Below are 22,460 nucleotides of genomic sequence, written 5' to 3' on the forward strand. Positions count from 1 at the left end.
GTTTTCCCAGAGAGATTTTAACCGATCAGGGTACCCCCTTTGTTTCCTCGCTAATGCGTCAGGTCTGTTCTACACTGGGAATCAAGCAAATAAGAACTTCTGCTTACCATCCCCAAACCGACGGTTTAGTCGAGCGCTATAATGCAACCCTAAAAACCACTCTAAAAAAACTGTTGGGACTAGAGAGTAAACGCTGGGAGGAAATGCTGCCTCTCGCTCTTTTTGCCATCCGCTGTAAAGTACAAAGCAGTACAGGCTACTCGCCATATGAATTATTATATGGCAGGGCACCCAGAACCCTGTTGGATATGGCTCGCGAGGCTTGGGAGGCAGAGCCTGACCGGACTCGTCCTCTTCCAGAGTACATTGAAAATTTAAAAACCCACTTAGGTGAGGTCCGTGAAATTGTCAAGCAGAACCTTGTCGCAGCACAATCCACTCAGAAAAACCAGTACGACAAGGGAACCAAACCCAGAACATTTGTTCCAGGAGATCAGGTACTCCTCCTAATTCCCTCTTCGGACCATAAGCTATTGGGTCAGTGGCAGGGTCCGTTTACGATAGTAAGGCAAGTGACTCCAGTCACATACGAGGTGGAAACGGATGCCAATAGGGGAAACAACCAAATCTATCACATCAACCTCCTCAAGAAATGGGAGGGCCGACGCCCTGTTCTATCGGGTCACGAACCCTTCTTGTTTGAAGGTTGTTTCGACACCGGTTTGCCGGAACGCCAAAAACAAGAACTTTGTCGTTCACTGGTACCACTACAAGCAGTCTTTTCAACCCTGCCTGGGCATACCACTGTGGTAGAACACGCCATCCATACTGAGCCATGGAAAACGGTAAGGCAACGACCGTACCGTATTCCGGAAGCCGTCGAGCTGTAATCAAAGAAGAAACGAACCAAATGCTAAAAATGGGTATCATCGAACCATCCAGCAGTAGCTGGAATTTGCCCATTGTTTTAGTCCCTAAACCCGATGGTTCTACACAGTTTTGTATTGACTTCAGGGAGGTGAATAAGATCTCCGCCTTTGATTCGTATCCTCTTCCCCGTGTGGATGAGATGGTAGAACGAATAGGCAAAGCAAGGTACATTAGCACCCTTGATCTGTGCAAGGGCTATTGGCAGATTCCGCTGAAAGCTGAGGACAAACACAAGACCGCCTTCTCCACCCCCGAAGGCCTGTTTCAGTTTAAGGTAATGCCCTTCGGCTTACACGGGGCCCCGGCGACCTTTCAGAGGGCCATGAATCAAGTCCTACGCCCTCATGCCCCGTATGCAGGTGCTTATCTTGATGACATCGTCATTTACAGTGACACTTGGGGACAACACCTGTCCCATTTGTATTCAGTAGTCTCCTCTCTGGGCAAATACGGGTTTACCATTAACCCAGCTAAAACCACATTAGCAGCACAGAGTGTTAAATATCTCGGCTATTTGTTGGGTGAAGGACACATTCGTCCCCAAGAGAGCAAAGTAAAAACAATATAGGCGATACCCTTCCCAAAAACACGAAAAGATCTCCGTGCCTTCTTGGGCATGTTGGGTTATTACAGGAGATTTATCCCCAACTTTTCACAAGTGGCAGCTCCCCTAACGGATCTCCTCAAAAAGACAGCAAAAACAGAGGAGAACCTCAATCAACCATCTCCTGTACTTCTGCGAGCCTTCAATGTCCTGAAGAACGCCTTGACCTCTGAACCTGTGTTGATGAGTCCTGATTATAGTCAGCCTTTTATTTTGCAAACTGACGCATCGGATCAAGGTTTAGGGGCTGTTCTGTCTCAAAAAGATTCGGAAGGAGCAGAGAAACCCATTCTGTATCTTAGCAGAAAACTGTTTCCCAGGGAAACCAACTATTCGGTTGTCGAAAAAGAAGCACTCGCTATCAAGTGGGCAGTGGAGAGTCTTCGCTACTACCTTGACGGTAGGGAATTCATTTTGTATACAGACCACGCCCCACTTGAATGGATGGCTCGCAACAGGGGACACAATGATCGAGTGCTTCGCTGGTTTCTTTCCCTCCAGCCTTTTCGTTTTCGAACATTGCATCGAAAAGGCCTAGAACAGGGCAACGCAGACTATCTCTCCCGATATCCGCCACCCTCCAACCCTACGAGAAACACACCTAGGGGAAGGGAATGTGAAGGGTTGATCCCTACCTCGGGGGAACGACGGAGCACTATGGACTCTTATCCCTCCGGAACTACTCCTCTCTCTGTCTTCCCGCAGGCCCCATCGATAACACCGATACAAGACGGATTGGAAACGTCCCTCCATGACCCCGGAAGTAGGGTCGATAGTGAAGGACCGGAAGTGAACTCACCTAACCCCGGAAGTCATTCGACCGGATATCGGCAGGAGAGTAGAAAAGCCGACGACTCAAACGACTCGGGGTTCCCAACAGCCAGCTCGTGGCAGGAGTTGGCAGACCTCGGAGAACCAGCAGCGGAAGAACCGAAGGACCGGAAAGAAGAAGCAGACGAGGAAGACGTCTGGTGTGAGGACTGGTGGCGTCCTCAGGAGGTGGCTGGAGAGCGGCCGTAACTCACAGGAGAGTTACGGCGGGGCATGTGAGTACCTCGTTACCATTTTCCCCTGTTTCCACTGGTAGATGTGTACATAGTGTAAATAGTGCTCCGAACCACTTTCACTGTAAAAACGTGCACCGACACTGTATAGAATTGCGCACTATTTCTTCATCCCGTCCACGCCCGTGTTCACCCTCTACCCGTCTCTCCCTCGTCCCGCAACCCAACCCCGTCACGTCCTACCCTAACCCTCCACCCACAGCCCCGGTGTTGGTGACAGTATTGAGACAAGTTTTGTTACCCCTGGACTAATCGCCCTGTTTTCGTTCTCTTTTCCTCCGAGTGACTCACCGTACCTACACCACGGAAAGACGACCGCAGCCCAGCAGCAAACATCCCCACGAAGCCTTCCCGGACACCTCACCTCTACAACCCACCTGGATTTTCACCCGAACCTTCTCATCCACTGACCCGTGTTTCTTTTGTATGAACAATAAAGTTTTCGCTAATCATAGAGCACTTTATACGGCCTCCACGCCTGTTATTCCGGCCCGCCCTAAATCCCGCTCCACAAGAACATAGAATGATTACTCACACAATTCGTGTAGTGATATTGGGTTGATTAGTAGAGGGTATTCATAGACCACTCAATTCCTTTTAACCTGAAAAAGAAATAAGCATAGACATATTACACAAGGATTATTGTCCTAATATCTCACTGTGGTGAGGGGGAAGGGGGAAAGGGGGAAGGCACCAGAGTTAGCTGTAGTCTAATCTGCTGGGTGGTTGTTTATTAACAAAGCTTAGCATGTAAATCTAGTTAGGCAGAGGAAAAAGCGGCAAAAGTGAACAGTTATCAGGGCAAAATAGTGTCAGCATGGAGGACACTCGTCAAGTAACTTGATCATATAGAAACAAATTAAGCGTTTTTATTGACTAAATGGCCCCAAAGAATAGATAAACGTGCCAGGAAGTAAACGCTGCTAAGGCGGCAGTAACCCGTTAGTAAAGGGAGCATATTGTTGAGCTGGGATCCTTTTGTAGTTTAAAACTGACTGCGCGTGGATAGTACTGACTCGTGGGGCAATGGAAACAAAAAACCGTCAGAATCTTACCCCAAATCGTTAGGTTATACGCTTTCATCAGGGGACCCCAGAGCTGTGAAAAGGGGGTGAAGAAAGTGTAAGAATCTCCTTACCGTTATTCAAAGAAAGTACTTCTCTGTGTAATAGACGCCGCCATTACCCGCGTGTGATGGCGCATTATCCTTTTCTTTTTTGCACTCACCCTATTTTTTATTGTGGGCACTTTCTTCATCTCTGGACACTGCAATCTAGACCAGAGGAGCCTCTGGATGAGGCAGGCACCCATCACTCTCTATGGTATCCGATGATAACTGCCAAAACTACAATGTAGGGGCGGATGAAAGAAATATACCGCATTACCAGCACACATTGAGTTTTTTGAGGATACCATAGTATTTCTAACCAATGGTTTAGAATTGTTACAAGTGTCCATTTCCTCCACTTGATTACCCTTATACCTACCTGGGGAAATAAATGGACATTAATTCCTCCTCCCTATCTTTTTGATTGTGTATATACTAAGCAGCGGACAGCTGCGGGAGCCTCTCCTTGACATTAAGTCACGCATTGTCAACACCAAGCACCTGTGGAGTGTAACCATGGAAGGCAATGTTGGATTAAGCTTTGGCGAAAGTGACATTGATGAAATACTAGCAGGGCAATCTCTTCTTCAAAATTCGGAACTTACTGAAGCACTGGCACAAACAGACAATTGGGACTCGCTCTCCGAAAAAAAGAGAGAACAAATTCGTACAGCTATTCACGGCATTATCATGACCGAATACCTCCGACACAAAACAGCACCAAGAGGTCTTTGGGTCAATAATGCCCCACGTATTTTCCTACATGACTTGGCTTTTCGCAAAGACTGGTCTTCCATCTCATGGAAATGCACCCTGGACTATCTTGTGCTCATTATCAAAACAGCAAAAAGACTATCAGAAGCATTGTTAATAGAAATCCAAGCTTTAGAAAATGAACCTAAAAAGGGCATCAATCCACTGTCAAGTCAAGTCAAGTCAGAAAATTTATATAGCGCGCTACATACCCAGAGGGTCTCAAGGCGCTTGAAGAGGGGTGGGGAATTACTGGTCAAATATCCACGTTTTAAGTTGCTTTCTGAATGCTAGGTGGTTCTGAGTAAGGCAAAGGTGAGTGGGAAGTGAGTTCCAGGTTTTAGCTGCCAGGTAGGAAAAGGATCTACCTCCCATGGTGGTTTTGTTGATGCGAGGTACAGTGGCCAGGGCTTGGTTGGATGATCGTAGCTGGCGAGAGGGGGTGTAGAAGGACAGTCGAGTGTTGAGGCATTCTGGTCCGATTTCGTAGAGTGCTTTGTGTGCGTGGGTTAGGAGCCGGAAAGTGATCCTCTTATTGACGGGGAGCCAGTGGAGGTTTTTCAGGTGACCAGAGATGTGTTCTTTGCGTGGGATGTCTAATATGAGCCTGGCTGAAGCGTTCTGGATTCGTTGGAGTTTTTTCTGGAGTTTAGCGGTAGTACCGGCGTATAGGGTGTTTCCGTATTCCAGTCGGCTCGTGACCAGAGCGTGGGTGACCGTTTTCCTAGTTTCGGTGGGGATCCAACGAAATGTTTTTATGAGCATGCGAAGAATGTTGAAGCAGGATGAAGAGACAGCGTTGACTTGTCTATTCATTGAAAGTGAGGAATCCAGGATGACGCCCAGGTTCCGTGCGTGGTCCGTCGGGATGGGTGCTTTTCCAAGGGCTTCTGGCCACCAAGAGTCGTCCCAGGCAGAGGGGGAGGTGCCTAAGATAAGGACTTCTGTTTTATCTGAGTTCAGTTTCAGACGGCTGTGTTTCATCCATTCGGCTACTTCTTTCATTCCTTCGTGTAGGTTAGTTTTTGCGGTGCTAGGGTCGTTGGTGAGTGAAAGGATCAGTTGAGTGTCATCCGTGTAGGAGATGATGTTGAGGTTGTGTTGGCGTGCGATGGCCGCGAGGGGGCTCATGTATACGTTGAAGAGGGTGGGACTGAGTGAGGATCCTTGGGGTACGCCGCAGATGACTTTAGTGGCCTCTGAGATGAATGGTGGGAGGCGGACTCTCTGGGTTCTTCCGGTGAGGAACGAGGTGATCCATTCCAATGCTTTTCCTTGTATTCCGATGTTTTTGAGTCGCTGTAGAAGGGTGCTATGGCAGACTGTGTCGAAGGCTGCGGAGAGGTCAAGGAGGATGAGGGCGACTGTGTCTCCATTGTCCAGGAGAGTTCGAATGTCATCTGTTGCTGCGATGAGGGCGGTTTCAGTGCTGTGTTTGGCTCGGAAGCCGGATTGTGAGGAGTCGAGGGATTTGTTTGTTTCAAGGAAGGCGGCGAGCTGGTTGTTGACCGCTTTCTCGATGACTTTGGCCGGGAATGGAAGGAGCGAGATGGGGCGGTAGTTTTTGAGTTCGGTGGGGTCAGCTGTGGGTTTCTTCAGGAGGGCGCTGAGTTCGGCATGTTTCCAGCTTTCTGGGAAGGTGGCGGAGTTGAGTGAGCAGTTGATGACATCTCGAAGGTGTGGTGCTATGATGGAGTCTGCTTTGTTGAAGATGTGGTGAGGGCATGGGTCAGTTGGGGATCCTGAGTGGATGGAGTTCATCAAGCGGATGGTGTCCTCAGTGGAGATTGGGTTCCAGTCGTTGACGGTGTTCAAGGGAGGTGGGGGTCCTGCAGGGGGTTGGGTGGGTTGGTCTTCGGGTTGGTTGTCGAAGCTGTTGTGGATATCTGCGATTTTGTTGTGGAAGAATGAGGCTAGGGAGTCGCAGAGGGCTTGGGAGGGGGTGATGTCGTTGGAGTTAGCCATGGGGTTGGTAAATTCCTTGACGATGTTGAATAATTCCTTGCTGTTGTTGGCGTTGTTATCTAGTCGGTCTTTGAAGGCGGCTTTCTTGGCCTTCCGGATCAGTTGGTGGTGTAATCGGGTGGCGTTTTTGAAGGCATCCTTGGTGTTGGTGGTTGGGTCTTTTTTCCAGGCCTTCTCAAGGGATCGACCGAGTTTCTTGGATTTCTTAAGATCCTCGTTGAACCAGGAGGTCCTCTTGCTGCCTAGTTTTATTTGTCATTTTTTCAATGGTGCTAGGATGTCGGCGCTGTTGGATAACCATTGAATGAGGTTGGTGGCTGCTTGGTCTGGGTTTGGGGAGTGGGCTGGGGGGTTTAGACGAAGCGATGAGGAGATCTGGTCGATGGTGACTTTGTTCCAGTTTCTTTGCAGAGTGGGTTGGGGGTGGTTGTTGGATGTGGGCTTGTTGTAGGTAAAGTGAACGCAGCTGTGGTCAGTCCAAAGGAGAGCTGTGGTGTGGCTGAAGGAGACATGTTTGCTGGAGGTGAAGATAGGGTCGAGTGTGTGACCTGCGATGTGGGTGGGAGTAGTGACAAGTTGTTTAAGTCCGAGGTTGGCGAGGTTGTCCAGAAGGGTGGTGGTGTTGTGGTCGTTAATCTTTCCAAGGTGAAAGTTGAGGTCTCCCAAAAGGATTTAATCCTTGGAGGGGAGCGCGTGTGGAGTGATGAAGTCCGTGATGTCTTCACTAAATTGTGCGCGGGGTCCTGGTGGCCAGTAAAGGAGGGTGCCTCTAAGTGTGGTCTTGGGGTAGATGTGGATCTGGAAGTGAAGGTGTTCAGAGTTGGCGAGATTGACGTCTGAGCTGGTTGAGATGCGGATAGATTTCTTATGGACGATAGCGATGCCTCCTCCTGTGTGGCCGGTACGGTCCTTGCAAGTGATCTTATAGCCTTCCGGGATGGCAATGGTGATGTCTGGGGCTGAAGAGGCGTTCATCCATGTTTCTGTTAGGAAGGCGACGTCCGGCGAGATGGTGTCTAGTAGATTCCAGAGGTCAATGGCGTGCCTGTGGACCGAGCGGGTGTTGAGCAGGATGCATTGTAGGTGGTTGGGGTCGGATATCTGTTGTGTGTTCGTAGATGAGGAGTTGTTCTTGGTGCCGTCGAATTTGCATGAGTTGCAGGAAAAGGGTCCATGGGTGTGTCCAGGAGCGGCTTGGACGCAGTTGGGGGAACGGCCGGGGTTAAGGGCTAGAAGGGTGGAGGCGTCGTAAGTAATGCGGGAGGGGTGGACATTACGAGGACCAGGGGCTCTGGCGCTGGGCGCGGTCCAGGCGCGGACGGGCGTAGACGGGCTTACCTTTGGAGCACCTTCGGCGCGAATGGGGCGCGGTCGCTGCGCGTGAATGCTGCGCGCGGGAGCAACTGTCATTAATACACTTCGAGGGGGGGGAGGGCCGTGGGAGGGGCAGCAGGGAGGCGGGAGCGGTGCGAGGAGGAAGGGCTCAGGGCAACAACAACAAACAAAATGGAGGTAGGGACAAGTCGAGTGAGGCTGGGGCACAGAAAAAGGTCACTGGCGCTTTAAACATGCAGATTGAGATTGAAGTAGACAGGTAGAGCGCAGCTCCGTTTCCGTCGCGCTAGTTAAATTGCCTGATTAATGTTGCGCTGCAGACTACCTGAAACGTGCCACGAACTGAGCGGACTGGCAAGTGAAGCACTAGCGCTGAAACAGGATCACAATTACAAGCGCTAAGGCAGAAAAACAAATCACCAATCCCAAATCACTAGCGCTAATGCAGGACAACAAACACAAATTGCAAGCGCTAATGTAGATGCGCAGGAACACAGAAGGTTTGAGGTAAGGTAACGATACCGTCAGGAGCCAGGGAGCGTGGGAGCGACCGTATCTGACGAAGTCAGGGCGGTCACAGCTGAAAATCCTACGGGGTCTACAGTAAGGGTCAGTGGGTGGGAGGGGCAGCAGGGAGGCGGGAGAGGTGCGAGGAGGTAGGGCTCAGGGCAACAACAACAAACAAAATGGAGGTAGGGACAAGTCGAGTGAGGCTGGGGCACAGAAAAAGGTCACTGGCGCTTTAAACATGCAGATTGAGATTAAAGTAGACAGGTAGAGCGCAGCTCCGTTTCCGTCGCGCTAGTTAAATTGCCTGATTAATGTTGCGCTGCAGACTACGTGAAACGTGCCACGAACTGAGCGGACTGGCAAGTGAAGCACTAGCGCTGAAACAGGATCACAATTACAAGCGCTAAGGCAGAAAAACAAATCACCAATCCCAAATCACAAGCGCTAATGCAGGACAACAAACACAAATTGCAAGCGCTAATGTAGATGCGCAGGAACACAGAAGGTTTGAGGTAAGGTAACGATACCGTCAGGAGCCAGGGAGCGTGGGAGCGACCGTATCTGACGAAAAGAAATTGGAAGAACTGACTAAAGAAATGGAAGAGACTAAAGAATTCATTATGCAAAGCAAGTTACAGAAACTTGGAAAAGACCTCAAAAAATTTAGTCAGGAAAAGATGCATCCCTATACAAGAGAAGACTATAACTCTAATGATCAAGGCTCAGATACTGAATCCTTGGGGAGAACCTATTCCAACACCTCAGTTAGCAGCTCGGAAGACTATACCCCCAGAAGAGGGGGAAACAACAATTGATTCCAAAGATCCAGAAGGGGTAACAGATGGCAAAGACCGTTTTACCCTAACATGAATATGCCCCATTTCCAACCATATATGCCACCATATGGCGGAGGGATGACACCTTAAAATTACGGCATGCAACAAATGCCACAACTTGGAAATGAACAACAGCTAGGACAACAAACCCAACCACAACAACAACCGACTTTTTTAGGCAGGGGCCGAAATCAACCCAGAGGGAAAAAAAAAACCTTAGCCTGGCAGGACCAACAGAGAAACGTGCAAACAAGGAGCATGTCATCTGCCCAACCAAGCATGAGCAAGACAAACACTTGTTAATAGTCAACCTTGCTAACATAGAGTTAACTGAAGACCAGAAGAAAGTCCTCGAAAAAGGACTAGGATTTGTCCCCACACCGCCAGTCGATAACTTCAGACTCAAATGTGAACTAGCAGAATTCTGCCGCACTTTGAAACTCAAAGCATTTTTTTCGGATAAATTATCCTTACCACCTGAAGGAGACACAAATCTAAAAAGAAAATCTACCTTCAACCCGCCAGCAGGAAGTATTCCACCTGAAATCCATACCTTTGAGCAAGCTCTACTTAAGGGCGTAGATGGAATAACAGCAAAAAAGAAACATCCTTTCCAAAATCTGAGTAATAAAGAACGTCAAGCATTAAAAACTCTGGAGTCCAATGAAGATATAGTCATCAAACCCGCGGATATGTCTATGCTTATTTCTTTTTCAGGTTAAAAGGAATTGAGTGGTCTATGAATACCCTCTACTAATCAACCCAATATCACTACACGAATTGTGTGAGTAATCATTCTATGTTCTGTTTGTCTATTTGTCCTGACGAAAGCCCCACAGACTCCGTTGAGCCAAAGGGGGCTGAAACATGTCGACACATTTTGGAAATCCACACTTCTAGATCCAGTTACTCAATCTAGTACAAGTACCCATTCACTTTTACTCAACAGATCTTCACCAATCCATTAAAAAAAAATTGGGTTGTAGATCTTATTTTATCCTTTTCTTTTCTTTTTTGCACTCACCCTATTTTTTATTGGGGGCACTTTCTTCATCTCTGGACACTGCAATCTAGACCAGAGGAGCCTCTGGATGAGGCCCTTATACCTACCTGGGGAAATAAATGGACATTAATTCCTCCTCCCTATCTTTTTGATTGTGGATGTACAAATATGATCATTTCAAGACCGGGGAGGTCACTGTTCCTATAAGAACCCGGGAGAGCAGAGGGACAGGGTTGGTGCACTGGATAAGCAGCACTGCAGACAGCCCGCATAGAGTGAATGTCCCCTGCCTATACCAAAAGGCTTGGTTGCCCACCTTCATGGTGCGACGATCTCTATACACAGACCACACGGGTACCACCCATGTAGGGAGAACCGAGCATGTTGGTATAAAGGGGATAAATAGTTTACCGGGTAAACTATTTCACCATTTCCTTTAGTCCTGAAGAAGAGTTGCAGATCTTGCATAGACAAGAGAGGCGCAAAACATGTTGACCCACAGTGAATCACACTAGTTACTTGGGCCGATCATTGACCCTTGAAGTAGTACTCACAATCTTTTTTTTTAACCAGACAAGGGAGTCTACAGAATAAAGATGTGTTTGACATCGCCTAGCCAGTTTTAATTCACCACCACCATATTTCACTCATCACCCCACTTTGGACATCCTCGCACTCATCTGAAGGCAACCTAATTAAAAAGATCTCCGCCAAAGTCACCCTTTGGGGGACCCGTAGGGCATTGCAGCGCCATCCCAACTGGGAACACCGGCCGATGATGAAGCATGACATCCCCAGGGATGTGTGAGGGCAACAAGAAAAAAGAAACAAGAAATAGTCTTCCTCATCCCCCTCTAGCCCCCCGCACCCCTTTGTTTGTCCGCACCTTTCCTATAGGAACAGTGACCACACCGGTCTTGAATTGATTGCTATTGGGAGCACGGGCACTGGACCTTCATTAGCTCCCAGTCCTATTCTGATTTTTTATACCAAACGTGGAAATATGCCTTGACTGCTTACCTTTTGAAAAAGAAAAGAAGGTAACTACTGAATCTGGGATTTATGACTGGCACCTGCCTTTACTAGCACCGTGAGTGGATTTACACCAAATGAGGATAAAACCCATCTTTTAAAATCCCAGCTCTGCTCAACATCAAAGACAAACTTTGGATCTCTTGGAGGTTACTAACAGTAATGAAGGGTAGTTGCAGTGGAAGCTGGAGGAATGCAGACTCCCCCAGAGCCCATGGCCAAATTACACAAGCAGGAAAATCCACAAAATACTAGGGGGAACTGGAAACTGGACGAGACACCCTGTTAAGATTCATTAAAACAGTGGGTCAGAAATGCATAGCTCAGGAGGTAAGTAGCTCCCTTCAGTGCAGCCCAGCACAGTAAGAAAGTCCGAGGGTATAGCCACTTTATGAATGGTAATTAATAATAGGCAAGTATAATTTTGTTTACATCCTAAACTCCACATCTATGTATTTTGCAGATATGTGTAGAATAAAGAAAAGTACATCTATACCTACAGAATTTCATGCTATTGTATTAGTCAATATTCTGGATATGATATTTCGGTATGACATTTGATCACTACTAGCATTCCTACAAGGGGTTGCCACTATAGTGATTCCATTTGATGTGGTCACTAATGCAACAATGGTCAAAGCCATTAGCAGCTCTGGACTATTTTCACTGACCAGAAGTAGCTCTCATTATAGAAAAGGATAAAGGCCCCTGCCTTAACATGTAGTGATGCACTTCAATAATTTCCTTGTTACCATCACCCTTGGACCTCCCCTGAGGACATCAAAGCACAAAACAGGGATACAGTTGATCACCTTCACGCAACATAGGAACAAAAACTCTGGAAAACCCTGGGGTCATAAAGTGACTTTATGTCTTTATATTCGTGGCGCTGCAGGTGATAGGTTCAAAGCACAGTCAGGAAAGCCCTAACCTAGGTATGGTCAATTCGTGATACAAGTTCTGTGGTCTTGCTGGAAACTTGTAAAGTGAGACAATATTTGGAGTCCTCACTCCACACTACTGGTATATCAGGTACTGTTCTCTTACCTCCAGTTCTGACACTTTCGTCTCTTCCTTGCTATGCAGTTCGATCATGTCCTCCAGCTCTTTCTTGAAACAGTCTAGATAACTCTGAAACTTCTCCTAAAAGAAGAAAGTCCAAACACTGAAAACCATAAACATATTGTGCAACAGTCCTTCAGCGGTTGAGATACATACTTTATATTGGTCTTTTAATAAAATTGTCCATTACTGCCAAAGGTACATGAAGAAGCAACATAACAGAGGGGGAACACTAGAAGGGCAGTAACTCCTATGGCATGTTATCTGGGCAGTAAATCTTGCAACAATTTTATCTGGGCAGTAATTCTGTAAGCCATAGTCTCTGTACAAACACTTCTCATGGCATGTTCTTCTTGGCAAGTAATGCAAATGCTACTTACCAGTATGCATCTGTTCTTGGCATGTAGGGCTGCTGACATTCATATCTGTGCATAGATCGCCGCCTAGTGTTGGGTCCGGATGATTGCACATTGTTGTCCTGGAAGAGTCTTCGAAGTATCACGAGATAGGTGGCTCCTCCCCTGGACTACAGTGCGCATGGGCATCGCCTCCATCCCCAGATTGTTTTTAGCCATTGGCAGAGATGGAGTGAAATATGTGAGTGATGCCCTATGCTAAGAGCATAAAAATGTGTAAAGAAATACTGCAGCTGCTACAGGCGCCGGGGAGGAGGGCGGGCGATATGAATGTCAGCAGCCCTACATGCCAAGAACAGATGCATACTGGTAAGTAGCATTTGCAGTTCGAGGCATGTGGGCTGCTGAACTCATATCTGTGCATAGAATATATAGCAGTCCCTCCATTAGCGGCGGCCGCCCGTGCCAGCTGCAGCAGTTTGAAAAAGCGTTTTGAGAACAGCCTGGCCAACAGCTGCCTGCTGTTTAGAGTGCACATCTACACAGTAATGTTTAGTGAAAGTATGTGTGGTAGACCATGTGGCTGCCCTACAAATATCTTCTAAGGGAATGTTACCTAGGAAAGCCATAGAGGCCCCCATCTTTCTGGTGGAGTGGGCTCTCGGTGGAATTGTGAGAGTGCGTTTAGCTTTAGCGTAACAGATCTGAATGCATTTCACTATCCACCTAGCGATCCCAGCTTTGGAGATAGCATTTCCCTTGTGGTGTGAGGCAAAAGCAACAAAGAGTTGCTTGGTCTTACGAAAATCTTTAGTCCTGTCAACGTAGTACATCAAGGCTCTTTTAACATCAAGGGTGTGGAGCATCCGCTCCGCCAGTGATTCTGGGTTTTGAAAAAACACTGGTAACTCAATTGTTTGGTTCATGTGGAATTGAGATACAACCTTGGGTAAGAATTTAGGGTTAGTGCGGAGCACCACCCTGTTAGCGTGTACTTGGAAGAAAGGTTCCTGGATGGTGAGCGCCTGCAACTCGCTAACCCTCCGTAGCGATGTAATTGCTACTAAGAAAGCAACCTTCCAAGTCAGAAACTGAAGCTCACAAGAGTGCAGTGGCTCAAAGGGAGGACCCATCAGCCTTGTAAGAACCACATTGAGGTTCCATTCTGGAGCTGGTGGTGTCCGCGGTGGAATGACCCTTTTGAGTCCTTCCAGAAAAGCCTTGATAGCAGGGACCTTAAAAAGGGATAGGTGTTGCCTATTCTGAAGGTATGCTGCCATCGCAGACAAATGAATGCGGATGGATGAGTACGCCAAATTGCATTGGTACAGGTGGAACAGGTAGCAAATAATGTTCTGAATGGAAGCGTCCAGTGGGTCAATATCGTGGTTTACACAGTACATGACAAAACGCTTCCACTTGGCCGCGTAACAAGCTCGAGTAGTGGGCTTCCTTGCCTCCCGAATGATGTCCATACAATCGGGGGGAAGATTGAGGTAGCCAAACTCTAGGACTTCAGGAGCCAGATCGCCAGGTTGAGCTGTTGCGGATCTGGGTGCTGAATGTCGCCATGGCTCTGCGTCAGAAGGCTGGGTGTGAGATGAAGCCTTTGATGCGGTACCACGGAGAGTTCCAGAAACGTGGTGTACCATGGTTGGCGAGCCCACGTTGGAGCAACCAGGATGAGAGTCATCGAGTGCTGCCTGAGTTTGCGTGCCACCAGCGGTATCAGAGGTGCTGGGGGAAAAGCGTACGCAAATCTGCCTGACCAGTTCATCCACATCGCATTGCCCTGCGATTGCGGGTGTGGGAACCTGGCGGCGAAGCTTTGGCATTTTGCGTTCTCCTTTGTGGCGAACAGGTCTATCTCTGGATGACCCCACCTTTGGAAGTACGGTTGGAGTACCGATGGATGTATCTCCCACTCGTGCATCTGGTGGCTGTGCCTGCTGAGCAGGTCCGCCATCTGGTTGTCTTTGCCCGGGAGATGCTCCGCCATGAGGAAGATGTTCCTCTGAATGGCCCACTTCCACATGCTCTGAGCCAGATGAGACAGCTGCGGAGAGTGTGTTCCTCCCTGCTTCTGAATGTAGTACATGGCCGTCATGTTGTCCGTCCGGATCAACACGACCTTGTTGCACAGATGTACTTTGAATGCCTTTAAGGCCATGAAGATTGCCATCAGCTCCAGAACGTTGATGTGCATCTTTCTTTGCTGTAGTGTCCATAGTCCCTGCACCGTGTAACGGAGTACATGCGCTCCCCATCCCTGGAGAGAAGCGTCCGCTGTCAGGATAATCTGTGGCACAGGCTCCTGGAACGGTCGGCCCTTGCAAAGGTTTTGTGGATTCCACCAATGCAGAGAGTTGTACGCCCGACCGCTCACCAACACTAGGTCTGTCAGTTGCCCATGAGCCTGAGTCCACTGACGTGCCAAGCACTCCTGAAGCGGACGCATATGTAGTCTCGCATGCGGGACGATGGAGATGCAGGAGGCCATCATGCCTATCAACTGCATGAACACCCTCGCCGGAAGCGAGTGCTGAGGTGTGAATCGTTGGATCAGCGTTTGGATGCTGGCGATTCTCACTGAATTTGGCTGCGCAGTGGCTGCCAGCGTGTTTATTGTCGCGCCCAGATACTGCCGTACATGGGCGGGCTGGAGATGGGATTTTGGATAGTTCCGCGAGAATCCCAGATCGTGCAGGAGATGAATAGTGCGTGACACGTGGTCCTCGCACTGCTGTTCCGTTTTTGCCTGAATGAGCCAGTCGTCCAGATAAGGATAGACGTGGACGTTTTGGCGTCACAGATGCGCCGCCACAGTCGCCAGGCACTTCGTAAAGACTCTTGGCGCTGTGGTGACCCCGAACGGCAGAACCCTGAACTGGTAGTGCTGGTCTTGGATTGTGAATCTGAGATACTTCCTGTGGGAAGGATGCAGGGGGATATGAAAGTATGCATCCTTTAGGTCCAGTGTGGCTAGGAAGTCCCCCTGCTGAAGCAGAGGGAGTACCTGCTGCAACGTGAGCATATGGAAGTGCTCCGAGAGAATATACCAGTTGAGGGGCCTGAGGTCCAGGATGGGCCTGAGGGATCCGTCCTTTTTGGGGATAAGAAAATACAGGGAGTAAACCCCTGTTCCCCTTTCTTGCAGTGGACGAGCTCTATTGCCCCTTTTTGCAGCATGACTGTGACCTCCTGCTGCAACAAGTGCAAGTGCTCGCCGGACATAGGACGGCTTCTTGGAGGTATGTTTGGTGGAGTGGAAGTAAGTTCCAGACAGTAACCGTACTGGATAAGAGATCTCACCCACCTGTCCGTGGTGATGGATTTCCACGCAGGCAGGAACTGCTGGAGTCTCCCCCCGACCGGTGTTGTGTGGTCGGGGGGCAGTGACAAGACGTCACTGCTTGTTGGCGGTGGTGGACCTGGAGCTATTGTTTCCACGTCCCCTGCCCTTGACGTTGTTGCCTCTGTAGCCACCTCTACCATTGTTGGTGTACGAGGTCTGGGTATTGCCCTTATAGTACTGTGTGGATTGCGATGCTTGACCCCTGGAGGTGCCCCTGGAAGTGGAGCGGCGAAAGGAACCACCCCGAAACTGCTGAGATTGGAGAGCCCCCATAGACTTAGCAGTGTCTGTGTCTTTTTTCATTTTCTCCAGTGTCGCATCCACCTCGGGGCCAAATAGGTGGTCAGGATTGACTGTTTGGTTGAGTATGGTTGTTTGTATATCTGGCTTAAAGCCTGATATTCGAAGCCATGCATGTCTCCTCAGCAACACACTAGTGTTGATCGCCCTGGAGGCAGTGTCAGCCACATCTAGTGCACATTTGATGGAAGCGTTAGTGATTAGCTTGCCCTCCTGAATTAACATCTCCGCAGCCCCCTTGTACTGGTCAGGTAAGTGCTGCAACAGTGTTTCTAGGGTGTCATAGTGAGCCCTATCGTAGCGTGCAAGTAGGGCCTCCATGTTTGAAATACGCCAGATGTTAGCTGCCTGCGCAGCAATCCTTTTTCCTGAGGCCTCGAATATTTTCGACTCTTTGTCTGGGGGAGGAGCGTCACCAGTTGTCTGTGAATTCGCCCTCTTCCGAGCATTGGATACAACCAAAGAGTCCAGTGGCAAGTGTCCCTTGATGTATGTTGGATCCGAGGGAGCTGCCTTATACTTTTTATCAATTCTAGGATTGATGACCCGCGCCCGAGTGGGCTCCTTGAAGACCTCCGGCGCGTGCTTTAGCACTCCTTTGAGCATTGGTAATGTCTTGACTGACTTCTCGGCCACTGAGAAAGTGTCAAACAAAAAGTCTACATCCACAGGATCTGAGTGGAGCTCGACATCATGGTTAGCTGCGGCCCTCTCAATCAAAGCGTTGAAGGCTGCAGAGTCCTCCGTCGGTGAGGTCTTTGCCGCAAAGAGCTGCGGTTCCTGACCCGATTGCGGGTCGTCTGGGTCGGCTCCGGCCGACCAAGGTTCATGTTCCTCCTCCGGTTCCGAGTACGCCGGATAGTTGTACTCGACCTCCTCTTCATCGTCACCTTCCCCCGCATTAGAACGCGTTGGAGAACGTTCCACATGTTTGGGAGACGAAGGCTCCATAGGTGCTGAAGCGCCCGCCGAGTCCTTGGTGTTCTTAAGAGGAATCCTAAAATGTTCTAGCACCGGCTCCGTGGTGATTTTTCGTTTGAGGAGGGACAATTTCCCAGTATTGGCGTCGATGATGACCTCTCGGCGCTCCTCATCCGCGAGTGGCTGGAGCCGAAGCTTTGACACCACCAACGACGCTTTGGACGTCGACATCTCCTTCGAGGGCACGTCCTCCCCCTGCTTCGGAGCGAAGGCTTTCGGCGTCGACTTTGGCGGCAGGGTGTAGCGAATAGGCGGTTGCACCTTTGCCGGCTTCGATGCGGTCTTCGGCTTCACGGATTCCTGATCGGGAGCCTCAGCGTCCTTCCGAATCCGTTGCAGGGACTCAGCGACCTTCTTCGTTAAGGTTGAAGAGGGCTTGGCCGTCTCGAGCGATTTCCCCGAGTCGGGAGTCGAGTCTGCCGGGGGCAGCGTCTTCGGCGCCGACACCTTGCCATCCTTGGCCCCGACGGCCGGAGCTGGCGCAGCCGGAGCTTTGGAATCGCCTTGACGCTTCTTTGGAGCCTTTTTCGGGTCATCGACCTCGACCATCTTCGGCGCCGACGCAGCCGCGCCGGCCGCCTTCGCCTTCGGCGTCGACCCCGAGGCCCTGGGGTCGGCCATCTTGGCGTGGCTCTGCAAGTCGGCCATCTTGACTTTCTTAGGTGTTGACGCCTCTAGAGCCTTCTGTCCCACCAGTGGAGCTTTCACTTTCGGTTTCGAAAGCGATGGTGTGGATCCCGATGGCTTCACTTTCGTTTTCTTGAACGGGAGTGGCGCATCAGAAATGTCCGTGGCCGGGCCGAGAGGCGGTGCAGTTGGACTAAGAGCAAGGTCTTGGGTAAGGCCCGAAGGCGATCCCTCAACCTGGGCCGTATGTTGGGGATTGACCCCTGAGTCAGTTTGGGGGTGCTCCTCCTCCGAGCTATCCCCCACGGTGGCAATGGCCCCATCGTCGTCCCCTACCTCATCGCCGGCTTCATCGAACTCCTCATCTCCCGCGTCGTAGTCATCTCCCTCCGACACAGGGCTAGAGTCCGAAACCTGAAAGACATTTTCGTCTTCTTCAAATTGTTCAAAGATGTTGTCCGGCGGGGGCGCAGGGGGTGCCGACAACTGGGCCTGGAGTCGAGCGGCCCGACGATGCTTTAGGGTCTTCTTGCACCGGAACTTTGAGCAGGCCATACATCTGGCCTCATCATGGTCCGGTGATAAACACTTGTTGCACACAGGTTGCACGTCGAGGTGTGAATACTTGGAGGTGCACACCGGGCACCTCTTGAACGGAGTCCGTTCCATGTTCAGTAACTTGGAGCGTCGAGTAGGCCCGTCCGCGCCGACAGCACGCGGAGGGGCAGGAAGCGTTCGGAGCTGAGAAGGAAGACAAACCCGAACGAAAACAATACCGACGCCCAGCCTAAAGACCTTCTGGTCTCAAGTAGAAACGAAAACAACTATCGGTCCCGACAGAGGGAACCAAAACACATCCGAACCCAATGGCGGAAAAAAACAATCTGGGGATGGAGGCGATGCCCATGCGCACTGTAGTCCAGGGGAGGAGCCACCTATCTCGTGATACTTCGAAGACTCTTCCAGGACAACAATGTGCAATCATCCGGACCCAACACTAGGCGGCGATCTATGCACAGATATGAATTTAGCAGCCCACATGCCTCAAACCTAATGAAATTCACCAGGACAGGTTTTTTTTTTTATAACCGGCATGCTTAGATGCCATATTGGGATGATTTTATATTTCTGGCATCTGAATGCTAATGATGGGCATTTTATCAGGCACCTGATTTACAATGACAGGTATAGTCACTGGGACGACAATGTCTAGAATTGGCATGTACTACATAGAGGTTATGATGATTGGTCCGTTACTAAAGGTATCATGATGCTTGGGTTAGATTCCATGGGGTCTATGATGCTGTGCATGTTTTCTAGCAACGGGATTGTGAGGAGTGGCATGTTCTCAGATATACAGTTTATGCTGATAGGCAAGGTAGCTGGCACTGCATTAAGGACTAGACTAATGTTGTGATATTCTGCGGTGGCTTCTTAACAATCACTAGATTTATGATGAAGATGTTCTCCAGCACATGAATTCTAATGATGGGTTTGTTCTCTAACATTTTTATCTTTTAAAATGCTCCAGTGATAAATAATGGTTCATTTCTGCCTTTCCATTACCCCTTTGGCCGACATTTAGGGGTAATGCTGAACTTCCCACAAACCTTCACCAATGTTAGTCAGACTCTAACCAGTCTTAACGAGGAGGTATGTTAATCTGCTACATCGCCTTCCCCTCTCCCTTTCTTGCTTCCCTCATTTATGTATTATCATACTATTTTACCCAATTACTTATTTTGTTGGATTTCCTGTTTGCTTTGCAAATATGATACTCTCTCTTTTCATGCATTCGCTGGTGAATAGTGATTTATACTCTCCATTACTTCCTCTACTTAGCTCTAGCCTGCTGGTCATCTTGTTCACTAGGGTCACACACTGTTTAAACTGGAAACTGCTACTATGGTTTCAAAATATTTTTATGGAATTTTATATCCATACAAGAATGAACATGGCAGACACATCCAGTACATCACACAGGTCAAGTGTTACAGATAGCTTCCAGGTATACACAGTTTGTTAACGAGGACTCGCCCAATGGGTGCCTGTGCTTCTACGTCCCATTCTAAACCTTCAGCATCGCATAGTGTTTCCTTTGTTCAACAGCCTTGTTGTGGGATCTCTGCTCAGGTGTACTGATGTGTTCTGTCCAAACTGTGAGCCCCACGTGGGGCATAGAGAGAAGACCAGAAAGAGAAACCCAAAAAGAAAAACTGAAAAAACGAGATAGAGAAAAAAGAAAACATATACACAGATTAACAGGTGTATCATGGTGGGTGTATTCCAGTGTGGCTTCCTTTGTGGGGCGGTTTGGCGGGCGGGTGCCTGGGTCAGGTGTCTCTCATACTAGGTACCCCGGGGGGGTGGGGGTTCTTTCCTTGGATAGACGTGGAATAGGTGGAGTGCCCACAGTCTAGGGCTGCATGCAAATAGGGGTAGTCCCTCTGATAGGTATTCCACCAACGGAGACCAGATGTAGTCAAATCCCTTCCTTGTACCCTCTGTAAAATCAGTCCGGCGTTCTAGCGCTAATGCTCGCCAAAGTCTAGCATGCCACTGCGTAATGGACGGGGCATCAGCCTTTTTCCAGGCAGCAGCGACCGCCATCTTGGCTGCGCTGAGGCACAGCAACATGATGGCGCAATCTCCAGCTGTTTGTCCTTTCAGTATCTGGTCTCGGAGCCCGAGGAGAGTGCGTTCTATGGACTCCGGGATGGGGTATCCTAAAATCAGTTTTATCTGCGAGAGAATTTCTTTCCAGTATGGCTTGATAGAGGGACAGAACCACCAGATATGTCAGAAGTCACCCAACAAGCAGCAGACTCGCCAGCATCTGTTCGAAGTGTGAGGGAATATTTTATGTAGTTTCTGGGGGTGCAAGTACCAATCATACATTATTTTGCCATGAGCCTCTCAGAGATGCATAGAACAGTTGTGTTTGGTTATGTCCTTGTATAAACGGCTCCATTGCTTCTCCTCCACTGGTCTAGTTAGAGTAGAGTTCCAGAAAGACCTGTGCCTCGGCGGCGCCTGAGGGCTCAGTGCCCAAATGAGGGAGTAAAGAAAGGAAACCGTTCCCTTGGTGGATGTCCCCGGTTATGCACATTTCTCAATTGGGAGCAGATCCCTGGTAGCGGCCTGCCGCTCCTGGGGTTGCTGCACCGAGTGTTTGAGTTGTGTGTAGTGGAAGCCCTCAGAGGGCGATAAAAGGAATGCTTTAACACATTCCGCGAAAGTCAGGAGTTCCCCTTTCCTGTATAGGTGGGAGATCATGAGGCATCCCCCCACTCTCCACTGCGTAAAGGGCCCATTCTGCATTGCTGAGGGGCGGGGGGGAAGAGTCTGGGTTCAAATGTATGGGGGTGTAGGGCGAGAGGAAGGTAGTCAAGGAGAATGCTTTAGTAAGTAGGTCGTTCGTACATGCACATCTACACAATAGACAACAGGTATGACATTTACACAGTTCAGTTAACACCCCCATGTACTTCCTTAGAAGTGATATTTATACAATGTATATGTTTTTTATTTCAGAGTCGCCCCTGATGAAGGCACCGCAGAGGTGCCGAAATGCATTGGGCTCATTTGTAAACACAGGATTATTCAATGGATATATATATGTGTTATGCCAAAGTATTGAAAATGTAACTATGTTTGTATAATTCAGAAAATGAAAAATCTTTTGTTGTGAACAGTGAAAATAACAACCAAGAAGGTTATCTAAAAAATGATGCAATAACAAAAATAAAAGTGAAAGTAAATGAATAACATAAAGTGTGTTAATAGCATGTTGAAAGTTTGAGGTGCGGAGCACCAGGTGAACAGTGCACGATCAGGTGGGTCTCAAAACCCATCATAACCACTTAGTAAGTAGGTCCGACATCCGCAGAGTAGCTGTTGTGGGGGTGCCGATATAAGAGTTTGCCAGCCTGGGTTGCTTCTTTAACCATAAGAGGTTCCCCCATGATCCTGACCGTTATCTGTCGATCCATATGGAGCCAGTGTTTTTCGGACTCTCTAAGAGCCCATTCCGTTATGACCCGGAACTGTGTCGCTCGGTATTAACTCCTGAAATCTGGGAGAGCTAGACCTCCTTCTGTTCGGGCATGATTAAGACCCGGTATGCGAGTCTGGCTCTTTGTCCCTGCCATATGAATTTAGTGATCGCCTTTTTTAGGTCAGTGAATAGTTCCCTGTCCACTGGGATCGGAAGGCCCGGAAATAGGTATAGTAGTCTAGGGAGGATATACATCTTCACTGCTACATCGTGTGTAAGGAAACCTGTATCAAGAAACGAGCTAAGTAATAGGATGATGCTACAGCAACATCTCAATGACTATATGAATATAGACCTGGACTCAGATTAGCGCGAGTATAGGTTAATTGCCTATGTAAGGGCAAAAGGAGGGTCTGTGGTACTGAAAATTCTGGACCCGTGTCATAAATTTCGTCGTATCATGACAAATTTGGTATCAGCGAACCACAAATGACAAGTGCGGTATGCACAAGCATTTGCGTCATGCTCGAGTGACGAAATCACCCCGAAATCAGGGTTTCCGTCCCGAACCCTCGGGTTCCATTTTGTGAACGGCAGCCATTTTGTGATTGTCCTCACATAAGGCAATGACTAAGGCCACAA

General features: G+C 48.9%; 1 protein-coding gene across 3 annotated transcripts in view; it reads right to left on the minus strand.

Annotated features, from left to right (window-relative positions):
• The window catches only part of LOC147662848 (E3 ubiquitin-protein ligase TRIM39-like), a 280,135-nt gene that overhangs the window by 209,689 nt on the left and 47,986 nt on the right, over positions 1–22,460 (minus strand). For all 3 annotated transcript variants that reach the window (XM_086950855.1, XM_086950856.1, XM_086950854.1), the window contains exon 2: positions 12,188–12,283. In XM_086950855.1, the coding sequence (XP_086806981.1) occupies positions 12,188–12,283 (96 nt within the window). The remainder of the gene's footprint in view (positions 1–12,187; positions 12,284–22,460) is intronic.

Source organism: Lissotriton vulgaris, unplaced genomic scaffold (assembly GCF_964263255.1).
Source record: "Lissotriton vulgaris unplaced genomic scaffold, aLisVul1.2 SCAFFOLD_482, whole genome shotgun sequence".
Taxonomy (NCBI): Eukaryota; Metazoa; Chordata; class Amphibia; order Caudata; family Salamandridae; genus Lissotriton; species Lissotriton vulgaris.